Source organism: Macaca mulatta, chromosome 11, assembly GCF_049350105.2.
Source record: "Macaca mulatta isolate MMU2019108-1 chromosome 11, T2T-MMU8v2.0, whole genome shotgun sequence".
Lineage (NCBI taxonomy): Eukaryota > Metazoa > Chordata > Mammalia > Primates > Cercopithecidae > Macaca > Macaca mulatta.
Window position 1 is genome coordinate 75,501,241 of NC_133416.1, and position 12,140 is coordinate 75,513,380.

Below are 12,140 nucleotides of genomic sequence, written 5' to 3' on the forward strand. Positions count from 1 at the left end.
CATAATTCTGATCCTTTGGGAAATACTGCCTCTGTGAATGAGAAAACTCAAGCTTCTGGAAGGAGTTAGCTGCAGCTTGAGAAGGTGATGCTTCTAAAGGCAATCGTTTATATGGGTGAAGGTTTTCTGTTTTCTGGAGCTGTGTAGGACTTCAGGAACAGGCAGTGGCATTAGAAAGGAATTAATAGGCTGTATCTGCTAATGAGCTTGGGGGCAAGCAGGATGCTGCAGGCATCTGAGAAACCCACAGAAAGGCATTAGCTAAGAGAGGGTGTCCGAGGAGCTTAGGACTGACACCAAGGGTCCTAATCCAAAGAATGCCATCAAGTAAGATGTGGAGCACACGATGGCCAAAGAACAGAAATACCTGCTTCTCCCTAATGATGTGAAGATCTCAAGTGATACTTAACATATTAGGGTGCTCAGAGTTCAGGGTCACCCTAGGCAGGTGGCAGATCTCATATGTACTTGCAGTTGTCTCAGTTTTGTTACATTTCATCCCTACTCCCACCATTCCCTCGGTCTATAGGACTGCGTATATATAATTTCCCTCAGGTGCTAGATGGGATTCGGTACCAAGTAAATTATGACATGGGCCCCCAAGGAATCTCTGACACAGGATAGACACACAATGAGAATTTACTTTTCACAGGTTACAAAAATAAAAATACCAGGTGGCATGAATACAAGGCATTATCTAATGAATTAATAATTTAGTTTCCTAAAAAAATGTCTAGGCGGAAGAAGGACAGGATGAGAAATTAGTGCTTGTTTTAATCTGCTTTGGAGCTGCCATGGAAAACCAGTTGTCTTCTCCGTTTTTCTGTGTTTCCTGTTTGTTTAAGGAAATCATGCTGGAAGCAACCAGATTTGAGGCGCAGCATGAAACATCTGTCCTGTTTTGGCTTCTCATTGAGATGTTCGTTCAGCTTTTGCATACAGCACCTTGCTGCCTTGAGACAAAATTTAAAAAACAAAAAAAAAAAAAACATTGCCAGACTTTTTAAGCTATTGCGCAGGGTTGCTATTAGGAACTCACTGCACTTAGACTCTCCAGCCCACCCAGGAATATAGGTCTGACCCTTAAGGATAGTAAATCAGGGAGTGAAATCCAAGAAAGGCTGACACTCCCTGTGCAGTTATTTTTCAACCCAGAGGCTGCTTCTGCATATGATATCACTTACGTAACTTTCCTTTGCAAAGACCCCTCTGGTGCCCCAATCTAGCCTCCACACCCATCCCTCCCCATATCATCAGCACAACGACATTTTTGCTGCTCCACCCAGCTGCAAATTTGCCAAAAGTTTAAGGATGTGGACATTGAGTAAACAAAGACACAAAATTGAAGTTGGCTTTTGTGCAACTAGCTTTCAGGAGTTGCAGTTCTGTTCTTTCAGGTTTAAAGTTTCAGTGCAGTAGGATAAGAAGACTGCCCAAACAATATTGCAAAGCTGCTTAGGAATCTCCATCACTAAAAATAGTATTATTTTACTTTGGAATAAAAGATTTTTAATTTATAGTGTAGCTCCCATGTAAGGATATGAATATTAATCTAGAACAACCTTGCTAGTTTCCATATGCCAGACTTAAAAATAAATTTATGATTAAAACCTTTTTTAAGAATTCCAACAATACTGAGTGACCATCAATTCTTTAGAAAATGGGAACTAACTAATGGAAATTTTCTTCAAAGAATCTGACCTATTAAACATGATATTCAATACTCATCTATTTTATTTTATTTTATTTTATTTTTTTACACTACAATAGTTAATTTTATTTGTTCAAGAGCTCATATTGCAAGCATTAAACCAAGCATAGGCTTTGATTCTATGAGCCCAAATTCACATATTGAAGAAGATCAAAGCAAACTGCGATCCATGTACACAGATGAAAACTAAAGGCTCAGAGTTAATAACATTGTAGTTTTAAAATTTCTATAGCCTAGAGCCCAGTAGTCACAGGTCTTTTAGGTCCTTCTGGATGTCCCACAGGGTATCCGCACTTTTCTTGAGCTGAGCAACTTCATCATCCTTTAGCTTCTGGTTGATAACGCTGGTTAATCCTCGGGCATTGAGGATACATGGAAGGCTCAGGAAGACTTCATTCTCGATGCCATACATCCCCTTTACCATTGTTGACACGGGATGAATCCTGGATAGATTTTTCAACATGGATTCAATAAGATCAGCCACACTTAATCCAATAGCCCAGTTGGTATATCCTTTTAGCTTGATGACTTCATAGGCACTTTCAACCACCATCTTATGCACTTCCTTCCAATTTTCACTATCATTGTCCGTTCCCATTTCTGGATTCAATTCTTGGAGAGAAACACCTGCCACATTCACGCCACTCCACACAGCCACACTTGAGTCGCCATGTTCCCCCAAAATCCATCCATGGCAGCTGCTGGGATGAATGCCAAGTTTTTCAGCCATAAGGTAGCGAAATCTAGCAGAATCCAGATTACATCCACTTCCAATCACGCGGTGTTTGGGTAATCCACTTAGTTTCCAGGTAACATATGTAAGAATGTCCACTGGGTTGGAAACCACAATTATGATGCAATCAGGACTGTACTTGACGATCTGAGGAATAATGAATTTGAAGACATTAACATTTCTCTGCACCAGATTGAGCCGACTGTCCCCTTCTTGCTGACGGACTCCTGCAGTTACCACTACAATCTTGGAATTGGCAGTCACAGAATAATCTTTATCTGCCACAATTTTAGGCGTCTGAAGAAATAAGCTCCCATGCTGCAGATCCATCATTTCTCCTTTAAGCTTATCTTCCAAAACATCCACAAGAGCAAGTTCATCAGCCAGAGACTTTCCCAGAATGCTGATAGCACACGCCATACCAACTTGTCCAACACCCACTACAGTGATCTTATTGTTTGGGACTGTTGCCTCTTCTTCCGCAACTGGTGCAATGAGTTTTTCCTTAAGAGTTGCCATTTTACACAGGAGGGAGAAGGCGCTGGAGACCTCAGTAACAGCAGTGCGGAGAACACGATGTGAGCTGCGTGCGTCTCCTCCGGCGCCGGCTCTGCAAGCAATACTCATCTATTTTAAAAGCTTCAAATGTCAATAAAAAAATAAAGCTGTCAAATGCTAGGAGCATTTTATTAAGAAAGCAGCTTCAAACACTGATGAGAGTTTTATAAAGTTAGGAACTCTCAAGTTGTACCTGCTAGTGAAAAAGTTACTAATATTGTCTTTATTATAATCAAAATGCCAAAAGAGCAGGAAAACAGCAGTATGGTGCCCTGAATTGAAGTCTCTCTTTTTCCATGTTTCTACTAGTCCAGCCCTTTTGTAAATAAAACCTTTATATAACTAAAGCAGTACTGACTTCAATGGAAAGTTATGATATTAGTACTACAGTGAAATGGATTGCCACAAACAGAATAAGAGAGGAGTAGATTGGATAATCAATGCATATAGCAACTCAAAAGAATCGTTTTAGTGATTTATTTTAATCTTCTCTACTACTAAGTATTTCAGATAGGGATGCTTTTGGCCGCAAGTAACAGAATATCCAACTAACAGTGGCAAAAGGGGTTCTGGTTTTCTATTGCTACAATATATAACAAACCAAAATTTAGTGGCTTAAAATAACATTTATTCTGCTCCTAGTCTGCAATTTGGGAAGGGCTTGGTGGGTGGCAGCTTGTCTGCTCCACTTGGCACCAACTAGGGCACCTGAAGACTGGGGCCAGAGTCATCTGAAGGCTGCTTCACTCTCATGTTTGACAGTTCTTGCTGAGAAGACTCAGAGAGCTGGAGTCTGGTACAGCTGGGGCTCCTCAGGCATCTCGATTTCTATGTGTTCTCACACATGAGTTCTTCAGCATGGCAGCTTCAGTGTAGACTGACTTCTAACATGTCAGCTCAATGCTCCCAAGGCACATGTCAGAGAGAAGAAGAAAAAGGCAGCAACCGCATTACCTTGTGAACCTAGCATGGAGAGTTATGCAGTGTCACATCTACTGATTCTATTGGTTGGAATCAAGTCGGTAAGGCTGGCCTATATTCAAGGGAGGGTGAATTAGACTTTGCTGGGAGGAGTGTCAAAGAATTTGTGGCCTTGTATTAACGTACCACAAAGGGATTTATTTTTCATGTATGATGTTTAAAGGGAAGCAGTCCTGTATAATATGGGGCTCCATGATCTAATAAAAACCAAGGCTTCATCTGTTCATCTATAATTCTGCTCTGCCATTTTTAAATTGGCATATTGTCTCAAAGTTGCAAGCTGACTGCTATAGATCCAGACATTGTAGCCATGTTCAAGATAAGAGGGGTGGAAGGAATAGTGCCTGCGGTTCTGGCCTCTTTTATTAGGAAATCAAAAGCCGTTCCCAAAACCCACCTCACCAGAATTCTGCTTATGCCACATTGGCCAGAACTGTTACAAGGCCACCCTTGCTTCAGGGGAGGTTACAGCAGTGAATATTCAGTTTCCTCTTTCTCTATTATAGAGGTCAGAGAGGATGAAGAGAGCCAGAAATGGGCATTGGGTCAGTCAAGCCATGCTTCTGCCCTGCAAATCCTCCGTATCACACCCAAAAAATCACAAGTAAGTAAGTAAGAGCTTCAAAGAACTTTTCTCCCTCAGCCAAGGTTAACTATAAAATGACCCAAATATGCTTAACACACACACACACACACACACACACAAAGTATTGACTAATGAATGGAACTATTTACAACTCTATTTTTGCAAATAGAATCAAAAGCTAGATATTGAATTAAGTGAATTGTTTCTACAGTTTAAACAGGAAGCAGAATTGGTTTCCCACAGAGCCATTTGCCGACAAGATAGGAGGGACAAGGAAGGGGAGAGACCACTGACTTGTGATAAAATGAGAAAGCTGCCTGCAGATTACCTTGGCTTCAGAGGCCTGGGGCCTAAAAATAATTTGGGGGCAGGGCAAAGAGGAACTCTTAACTTGTAAACCTAACCCACATTCTATATCTTATTTTAGAGAACATTCCTTCTTTTAAGCTTCTGTTACTCACTAGTGAATGGAAACAGGAAAAACATTGTGAGTTGATGGATTTTATCTAACCCATCTGCAACGATTATTCAAATGTAAGCTTTAAAGTTTTACAACATTTAGCTAAAGAAGAATCAAAACTCTTTTCTTTGCTTGCTGTAAGAACACACTCCCCGCCCTGCCAATTCGCCAGTCTACTGTCTCATGCTATGGTCTCATACAAGGATAAAAGAAATCACATTGCAGCAGATATTTTTCTAGACCCTTCATACAAGCCTTGGCATATGACCCCAACAATAGCTAAAATGAAAAATGAGACAACCGGATTTACTGACTGATAATGTCTAGAACTCTCTCCCAGGTAATTTAATAGATGTGCATGAAAAATGTGTGCTTAAGGGAGGATGCTGAATGTGAAGAAAGAATGCAACCACAGTGAGAACTCCAGTGCAATCCCAGGCTACAACTTCCAATGTCTGGTTCATCCTCAGACAAAAAGAAATGAGGAAAGCAAATATTTTTCTTTAAATTGAAAGAACTCTGACATAAGGAAATTAAATAATTGATCCAAAGTGATGCTGCTCCTATTAAACAGAAAAAAAAAAGCACTAAGGCATTTATTTGCAAGCACTCCCTTTAACAGTTTAATTTAGAATAGAAAGTAATGCAGGTCTTTATTCTAAACAATGGCTAACTTTACCTAACACGAAATAGACTCTTCTTAAACAAAACTCATAAAACATATACTATGGGAGTTACCAATCCTTTTCTGAATTATTTATAAGCTAGTGCTCTGCTTTCAATGTTTCTATCAGCTGCAAAATTTAATTAAGAAGCAAGAATGGGCTTATAGAGATCATGACCCTACATATTTCTTACTCATATTTCAAATTATAATCATGTCATGATGAAGTTTGATCCTCGTGGAGTGTAACAAAATAATGTATTTGAACTTTTTATTATTACCTGTTTAGAGACCTACTATAAGACACTTCAGATACTCCCAAACCACATAGCAAAATTTGTAAGTGCAGTAATTATCATAAATGTATTCTGTAACTCTCAAAAGCAACTGCCAACAGTTCTAGGCCCAGGATAAGTGTTCAATTCATACTCATTAAATTTCATTGAGCATTCAACATCTTTCACAAACTTATATATAATCTTTGTGTATGAAAATATTTTTGAGATTGGATATTCCCCATACTCATTTCCAACTGGAAATTTCCACTGGGTTTTGAATGACAAGATTTATTAGATCTACTCAATTAGGTGACAAGATTAATAGTCCCCATTAAACACTAATTTGCTTTTTATTCTGCAAAGACTAACACAGATGTAAAACAAGGGTTGGCCACTCCCAGAACATATGTCTAAGACAACAAGGAAGCTGAGAGTAATTTGGTACATGAGCTAGTTGTCCCTTCCATGCCACCTTTCCATTGACAGTTTTGCTGGAAATGAGATTTAACAGCAAAGGTTTCTCTTTCCTACACCATGCCCAACTTCCTTGGTGCTAGTAGTTTTGGATGTGACAGGAACACACACACACACACACACACACACACACTGAGTTTAGATCAACAAGCATCTACTAAGTGCGCATTCCCAAGTGTCATGCTGGAATTTTGGCACAGGTGGAGCCTCAGGAGTCAAGCTCTGTAAATTCACACCACAGTTTATCTCTCAGTAGCTGGATAGCCTTGGGCAAGTTCCTCAGCCTTTCTAAGCTCTGGCTGCTTTATCTGCAAAATAAGGATACTAATAATACCTACTTCATGGGAGTTTGTGACTATCAAATAAGATAATTCGTATATGGTTGCCTGGCATCTAGTATGTGCAATAACTAGCTATAATCACCACCATCATCATTGCAGCATACTCTCACAGTCTTTATCCCCCGGTAATCTAGGGTGAAAAGACACACACACACAGATTATGCCCATTTTTTGTGAGATGGTAAGTGGACTTCAGAAAAGAGGCACTTAGCTCAATGTGGAATCCAAGGAAGGTCTTCGAGCTGAAAGTCAAAAGGTGAGTAGAGTTAACCAGATAAAGAGAGTTCTTTTGGCTAGGCGTGGTGGCTCACACCTGTAATCTCAGCAATTTGGGAGGCTGAGGAGGATGGATCACTTGAGGTCAGGAGTTCAGGACCAGCCTGGCCAACATGGTGAAACCCCATCTCTACTAAAAATACAAAAATTAGCTAGGCGTGATGGCCCACACCTGTAATCCCAGCTACTCAGGAGGCTGAGGCAGAATTGCTTGAACCTGGGAGGGGAAGGTTGTAGTGAGCCGAGATCGTGCCATTGCACTCCAGCCTGGGTGACAGAGTGAGACTCCATCTCAAAAAAAAAAAAAAAAAAAGGTATTTCAGGGGAAAGAGCTTAAACAAAATCATTAGGAGCATGTTGTGTACAGGAACTGGTTGTGGTTTCAAGATGGGGAGGAATAAAAGATTGAGGCTCATGAGGAAGATAAGGACTAGGTCACAAGAAGTTTCATAGGTCATGTTGAGGTGACTGAATTTCCTCCTTATAGACCAAATTTCCTAAGACAGTTATAGAAATTTCTAGTGTTCGCAGAGGCATTTCATGAAACCTTCCTTGGTATTCCTCAACATAATAGCTTCACTGTGACTTCTGTTTGGAAACATCCTAAATTTCACCCCTTTAGTAATTCACAGTGCATGCGTTAGCATGTTGAAGGCTCTGAGAAGTCTTACAATAAAGGAACCTCTTTGTCTCAATTTAGCTCAATATTTTTTAAATAGATTGTACTTCAGGACACCATTTTTACAGAATGCTGAAAGATATTTTGCCAGATTTTAACAAGAGTAATGAATTGAGCAGTTTAGCCTCATAAAATTGCTCTAGCTACAGAGATGGAGTTTAAAGGAGCACACTTGGAGAGAAGATGTGAAATAATGGTGAGCCAGGACAGAGAAGACAGAGCAAATTCAAAAAATATTCAGGAGGTAAAATCTGTAAGTTTTACTGGTAACAGTGGAGTGAAGGAGACAGAACTGTCTAGAATAATACTTAGAGTTCTGGCTTGAGTCAAAATAGTAATGTCACTTACTTCAAAAGTAATACAGAAAAGCATGATGTTGGGAAAAGAATGAGGGATGGGTAAGGTAAAAAACTCAGTTTGAAACATGATTAGTTTGAGAGACCCATGAGTCTTCCAAGTGGAATTATAGGTAGCAATGAGTCGCTAAACCATTCTTCAGTCCAAATCTAAACAAGGTCATCTGACAAGTAGTTCCTTTCTCTTCCTTAGAAGTCAAAAGTTTTAGATTAAGGTTCCATAATGCATTGTGTTCATTTTAGCAGCAAATTTACTAATAATAAGATTATTATTTAATCATTAAAACACTCAGGCTTTTCTTAATGCATTATTAAAATATGCAAATGTACATATGTAGACAGGTGAATCTTGCATTACTCAAGATAAATTACTTAAATTCTCACTTAAAAAGTAAATCTTCAGTAGAGCTACTACCATTATCCAAATGTCACAAATATACTTAAATAGGTTAATTTTTAATATATATTGTAGTGAATCAGTTAACAAAACTAATTTTTATCTTCTTTTCTATCTCTAAGCTTCTTAAAAGCAAAAGATACATCTTCATCTTTCTGCCCTGAGGGTTCAAAGCAATTTAAAACACATGGAAGGTATACATTAAAGTTTTGTTGAATTAATAAAATTAATTAAAGCAAGTCACAGTAATAAATACAAAATTGACAAGTTTTCAACTCTAATCGGTCACTAATTGATCTCATCTGCCCTTTTTGCTTTAAATATAATCTACATGCTAATGATTTCCAAACTGTTATCAGCTCTGCTCTCCCTTTGAACTGGTATCAGCTCTGCTCTTTCTTTCAACTTTGAAAGTTGAACTTTCAACTTGAGGCTTATAATTTCAACCTTACTTGACTTTTCCATGTGAATGCTTACCAGAGACCTTAAACTTAATGTGTCCCTGGTGGCATTACTGGTTGCCTACCTTCACAGTACACTTTCACCCTTTACTTCTTATAAAAATGCCTCCAGTTTTGTTCAGTGAGCCACTGTGACCAGCTAAAATGCTCAGCCTCCCTTGCAGCTAGAATTGGACACATGATATAGTTTTGGTACATAAAATGGAGGTCTGGGGGATGGATTTCTGAAAAAGCTTTTGCTTTCCTGACATAGGCACCACCCCAACTTCTTTCAGCTTTCCCCTTCTCCTGTCTTACATGCAGACCCTATGCCTAAAGCTCAGTCCCTCTCTTGTAAAGGTGAGAGTGAAAGACATGATAAGGATGCTCAAGGAGAAAAGAGAATGTGCCCATGATCTCAGTGGCATTTGGGAGCTACCATACTAGCTGGGTCTGCCAATCTTTGACACGCTTTTTGTGTGGACAATAGATTAATTGATTAATCAAAGAGCTTGTTTGTTTGAGATATGGTTTGTCAGGATTTTGGTTCCTCTGCAGCTGAACACAACCACACATGACATAACATACAAAATAAACATTTTGATTTTCATCTTCAGAGAGCACCTGATGACCACCTCCCCAACCATCTCACAGACCTATTTCTTTCCCAATCATAAACATGTCAATTTCTACCATCACCATTCATTCAGAAGCTCAAGAAAATATAAATTTGGGTATGTCCTTGATGCCTCCTTTCTGTCTTTACCTCTAAACTATATATTCAAACCTATCTTCTTCTTTTTACTTCCACCACCTACCCATCCAATCCATCATCATAGCCTCTCAACTGCCCACTCTGCTGCAGTCTTGACCCCCTGCAATCATCCTCCACATAGCATTCAGAGCAGTCATTCAAAAATACCTATTAGGTCATGTCACTCTCAATTTTAAAACCTTCCAATTGCTTCCTATTTTACTCATAATAAAATCCAAGTGCCTAGCTGCAATGGGCTGAATGTGTCCCCCCAAAATTATATATCAAAACTCCATTGTGATGGCATATGAAATTGGGGACTTTGGGAGGTAAATAGGTCATGAGGGTATCATGAGAGTCTAGCCCTCATGATGGGATTAATGCCCTTCTAAGAAGAGACATAAGAGTGCTTGCTTCCTCTCTCTTTTTCTCTCTCTCCACCATGTTAAGGTACAGGAAAAAGAAGTCATCCATCTGCAAACCACGAAGAAAGTCCTCACCAGGAACCAAATCAGCTGCCACCTTGCTCTTGGACTTCCCAGGCTCTAGAACTATGAGAAATAAATTTTTTGCTGGGTGAAGTGGCTCATGCCTGTAATCCCAAAATTTTGGGAGGCCAAGGCAGGAGGATCACTTGAGCCCAGGAGTTCAAGACAAGCCTGGGCAACAAAGTGAGAGTCTGTCTCTACAAAAGTCAAAAACTTAGCCAGGCATGGTGACATGAGCCTGTGGTCCCAGCCTCACAGGAGGCTGAGACAGGAGGACTGCTTGAGCCTAAAAGGTAAAGGCTGCAATGAACTGTGTTCACAGCACTGTACTCTAGCCTGGGTGACAGAGTAAGACTGTCTCAAAAAATAATAATAGAAATTTTTTAAAAGTAAATTGTTGTTGTTTAAACCACCTGGTCTATATTATTTTTGTTATAGCAGCCCAAAAAGACTAACACACTAACTATGGCTTACAAAGTTATATGTGGTCTGATCTCATCTTGCACCATTTTCTCTTTTGCTCACTGCACTCAAGCCATACTACTTTCATTTCATTCCTCAAAGCCACCAAATGTAGTCTCACCTCAGGGCCTCTGTACTTGCTGTTCACTCTGCTTCAATTGCTTTTCCACCTGACTCTTCCTCATCATTCAGGTTTCGGCTCCAATGTCACCTCCCTAGAGAGACCTTCTCTGACCACCCCATCTCACCTGTGTTTCATGATCTCAACACCCTATGTTATTTCCTTCATATGCTCGTCTGTCTAAAATTATCTTGCTTATTTACTTGTTACTTTTTTTCTCCTCCTTCTAGATTAAAAGCTTCATGAGTACAGGGACTGTGTATATCTTATTCACCGCTCCATCCCCATATCTAGAAGAATATTGGCACAAATTAGGCCCTTGATAAATATTGTTCTTAATAAATAGATGAATTTTTCTTTAAAAAAAAAAAACACACAGCCATGGATGCTTAGAGATCTGCCAACATGTATGATTCTGGAAACATATAATTTTCTTGTCTAAAATCTCCAAGAGCAAAACAGAATTTTGGATTTAAATAAAAGCTTTTTTTAGCATATTTAATTCAGAAATCACAAAATGTACTTAATCCTATGCTTATCTTCTATCACAGGTAAGTATTTTTGCTTACCACATATACTCTTTAACCCAGTTATGGTGGCATAATAAAGGATTAGACCCTTGATACAACTTGCCAAGTAACTTGTATCATGTTTTTACATAAAACAAACCATCGTGAGCTTGGAAGGGAGCCCAACAGACTCACAGTTCAAAGCTTCCAGATCCGTTTATATGTGGTGATGCTCAGAAAGGCTGTCTTTCAGGCTATTCCTCTGTACAACATAGAAGGCCAGGAACTTTCCCCAAACTCTTCAGTTACAATCCAGTGAAATTAAACTGTGTAGGAAAAATGTTGAAGGTAATCAATACAGCCCCTTTAAGGGACACATGCTTTCAAACCACAAGGAGAAGGGTGTACATTTCTGGTCAGTTCTATTTCTAGATGGTTTATTCAGCAGTTTGAAGATTTTATGGAGTCGTGCCAGTATTTTCATTACTAAATTCTTACAGTTGGAAGGAAAGGGGAAAAGACATCATCTCATGCCACTACCCCTCCCAGTGCTACTACACTGGGCAAGCAGAGCAAGTAAAAAGGCTCAGTGCCTAGGGCTCCCAAAGACACGGTCGTGTTGCGTCGTGGCCATCCCACTACAAGCCTAGGACCTTGTGATCTCAGGTGCTCGGATAGACCTGGGCACATACAGAATACAAGGTCCTAGGCAGCAACAAGTCAGAAAGAAAGGAAGACTTTCTTCCGTTGGAGCCTTTCATCACCCCTGCTTTTCACCTTCCCAAAGTGTGGTCTGCAAAGTCCTGGAGACCCTTTCAGGGCATCTGTGAAATCAAAACTATTTTCATAATAATACTATAAAAATGATTTGC

The 12,140-nt window shown here is 39.5% G+C and overlaps 2 protein-coding genes across 7 annotated transcripts in view; both read right to left on the reverse strand.

Moving 5' to 3' along the window:
• Positions 1–1,751: 1,751 nt before the first annotated feature.
• On the reverse strand, positions 1,752–3,063 carry LOC706110 (lactate dehydrogenase B; the record flags this gene model as incomplete). 3 transcript variants are annotated; one of them, NM_001195809.2, is given in 1 exon segment in its annotated part: positions 1,752–3,063. In NM_001195809.2, a coding segment is annotated over 1 exon segment (1,005 nt). In that variant the 3' UTR covers positions 1,752–1,958.
• A 388-nt stretch (positions 3,064–3,451) lies between these two features.
• Positions 3,452–12,140, reverse strand: part of LOC144332952 (uncharacterized) — a 73,169-nt gene continuing 64,480 nt past the window's right edge. For 2 of the 4 annotated variants that reach the window (XM_077954699.1, XM_077954700.1), the window contains 2 exons: positions 11,464–11,594; positions 3,452–3,965 (listed from right to left, as the gene is read on the reverse strand). In XM_077954699.1, coding sequence (XP_077810825.1) covers positions 11,570–11,594 — 25 coding nt within the window. In that variant the 3' untranslated portion in view covers positions 3,452–3,965; positions 11,464–11,569. Of the gene's footprint in view, positions 3,966–11,463; positions 11,595–12,140 lie in introns of those variants that run through there. The other 2 variants (XR_013401226.1, XR_013401225.1) reach the window with 1 other exon arrangement.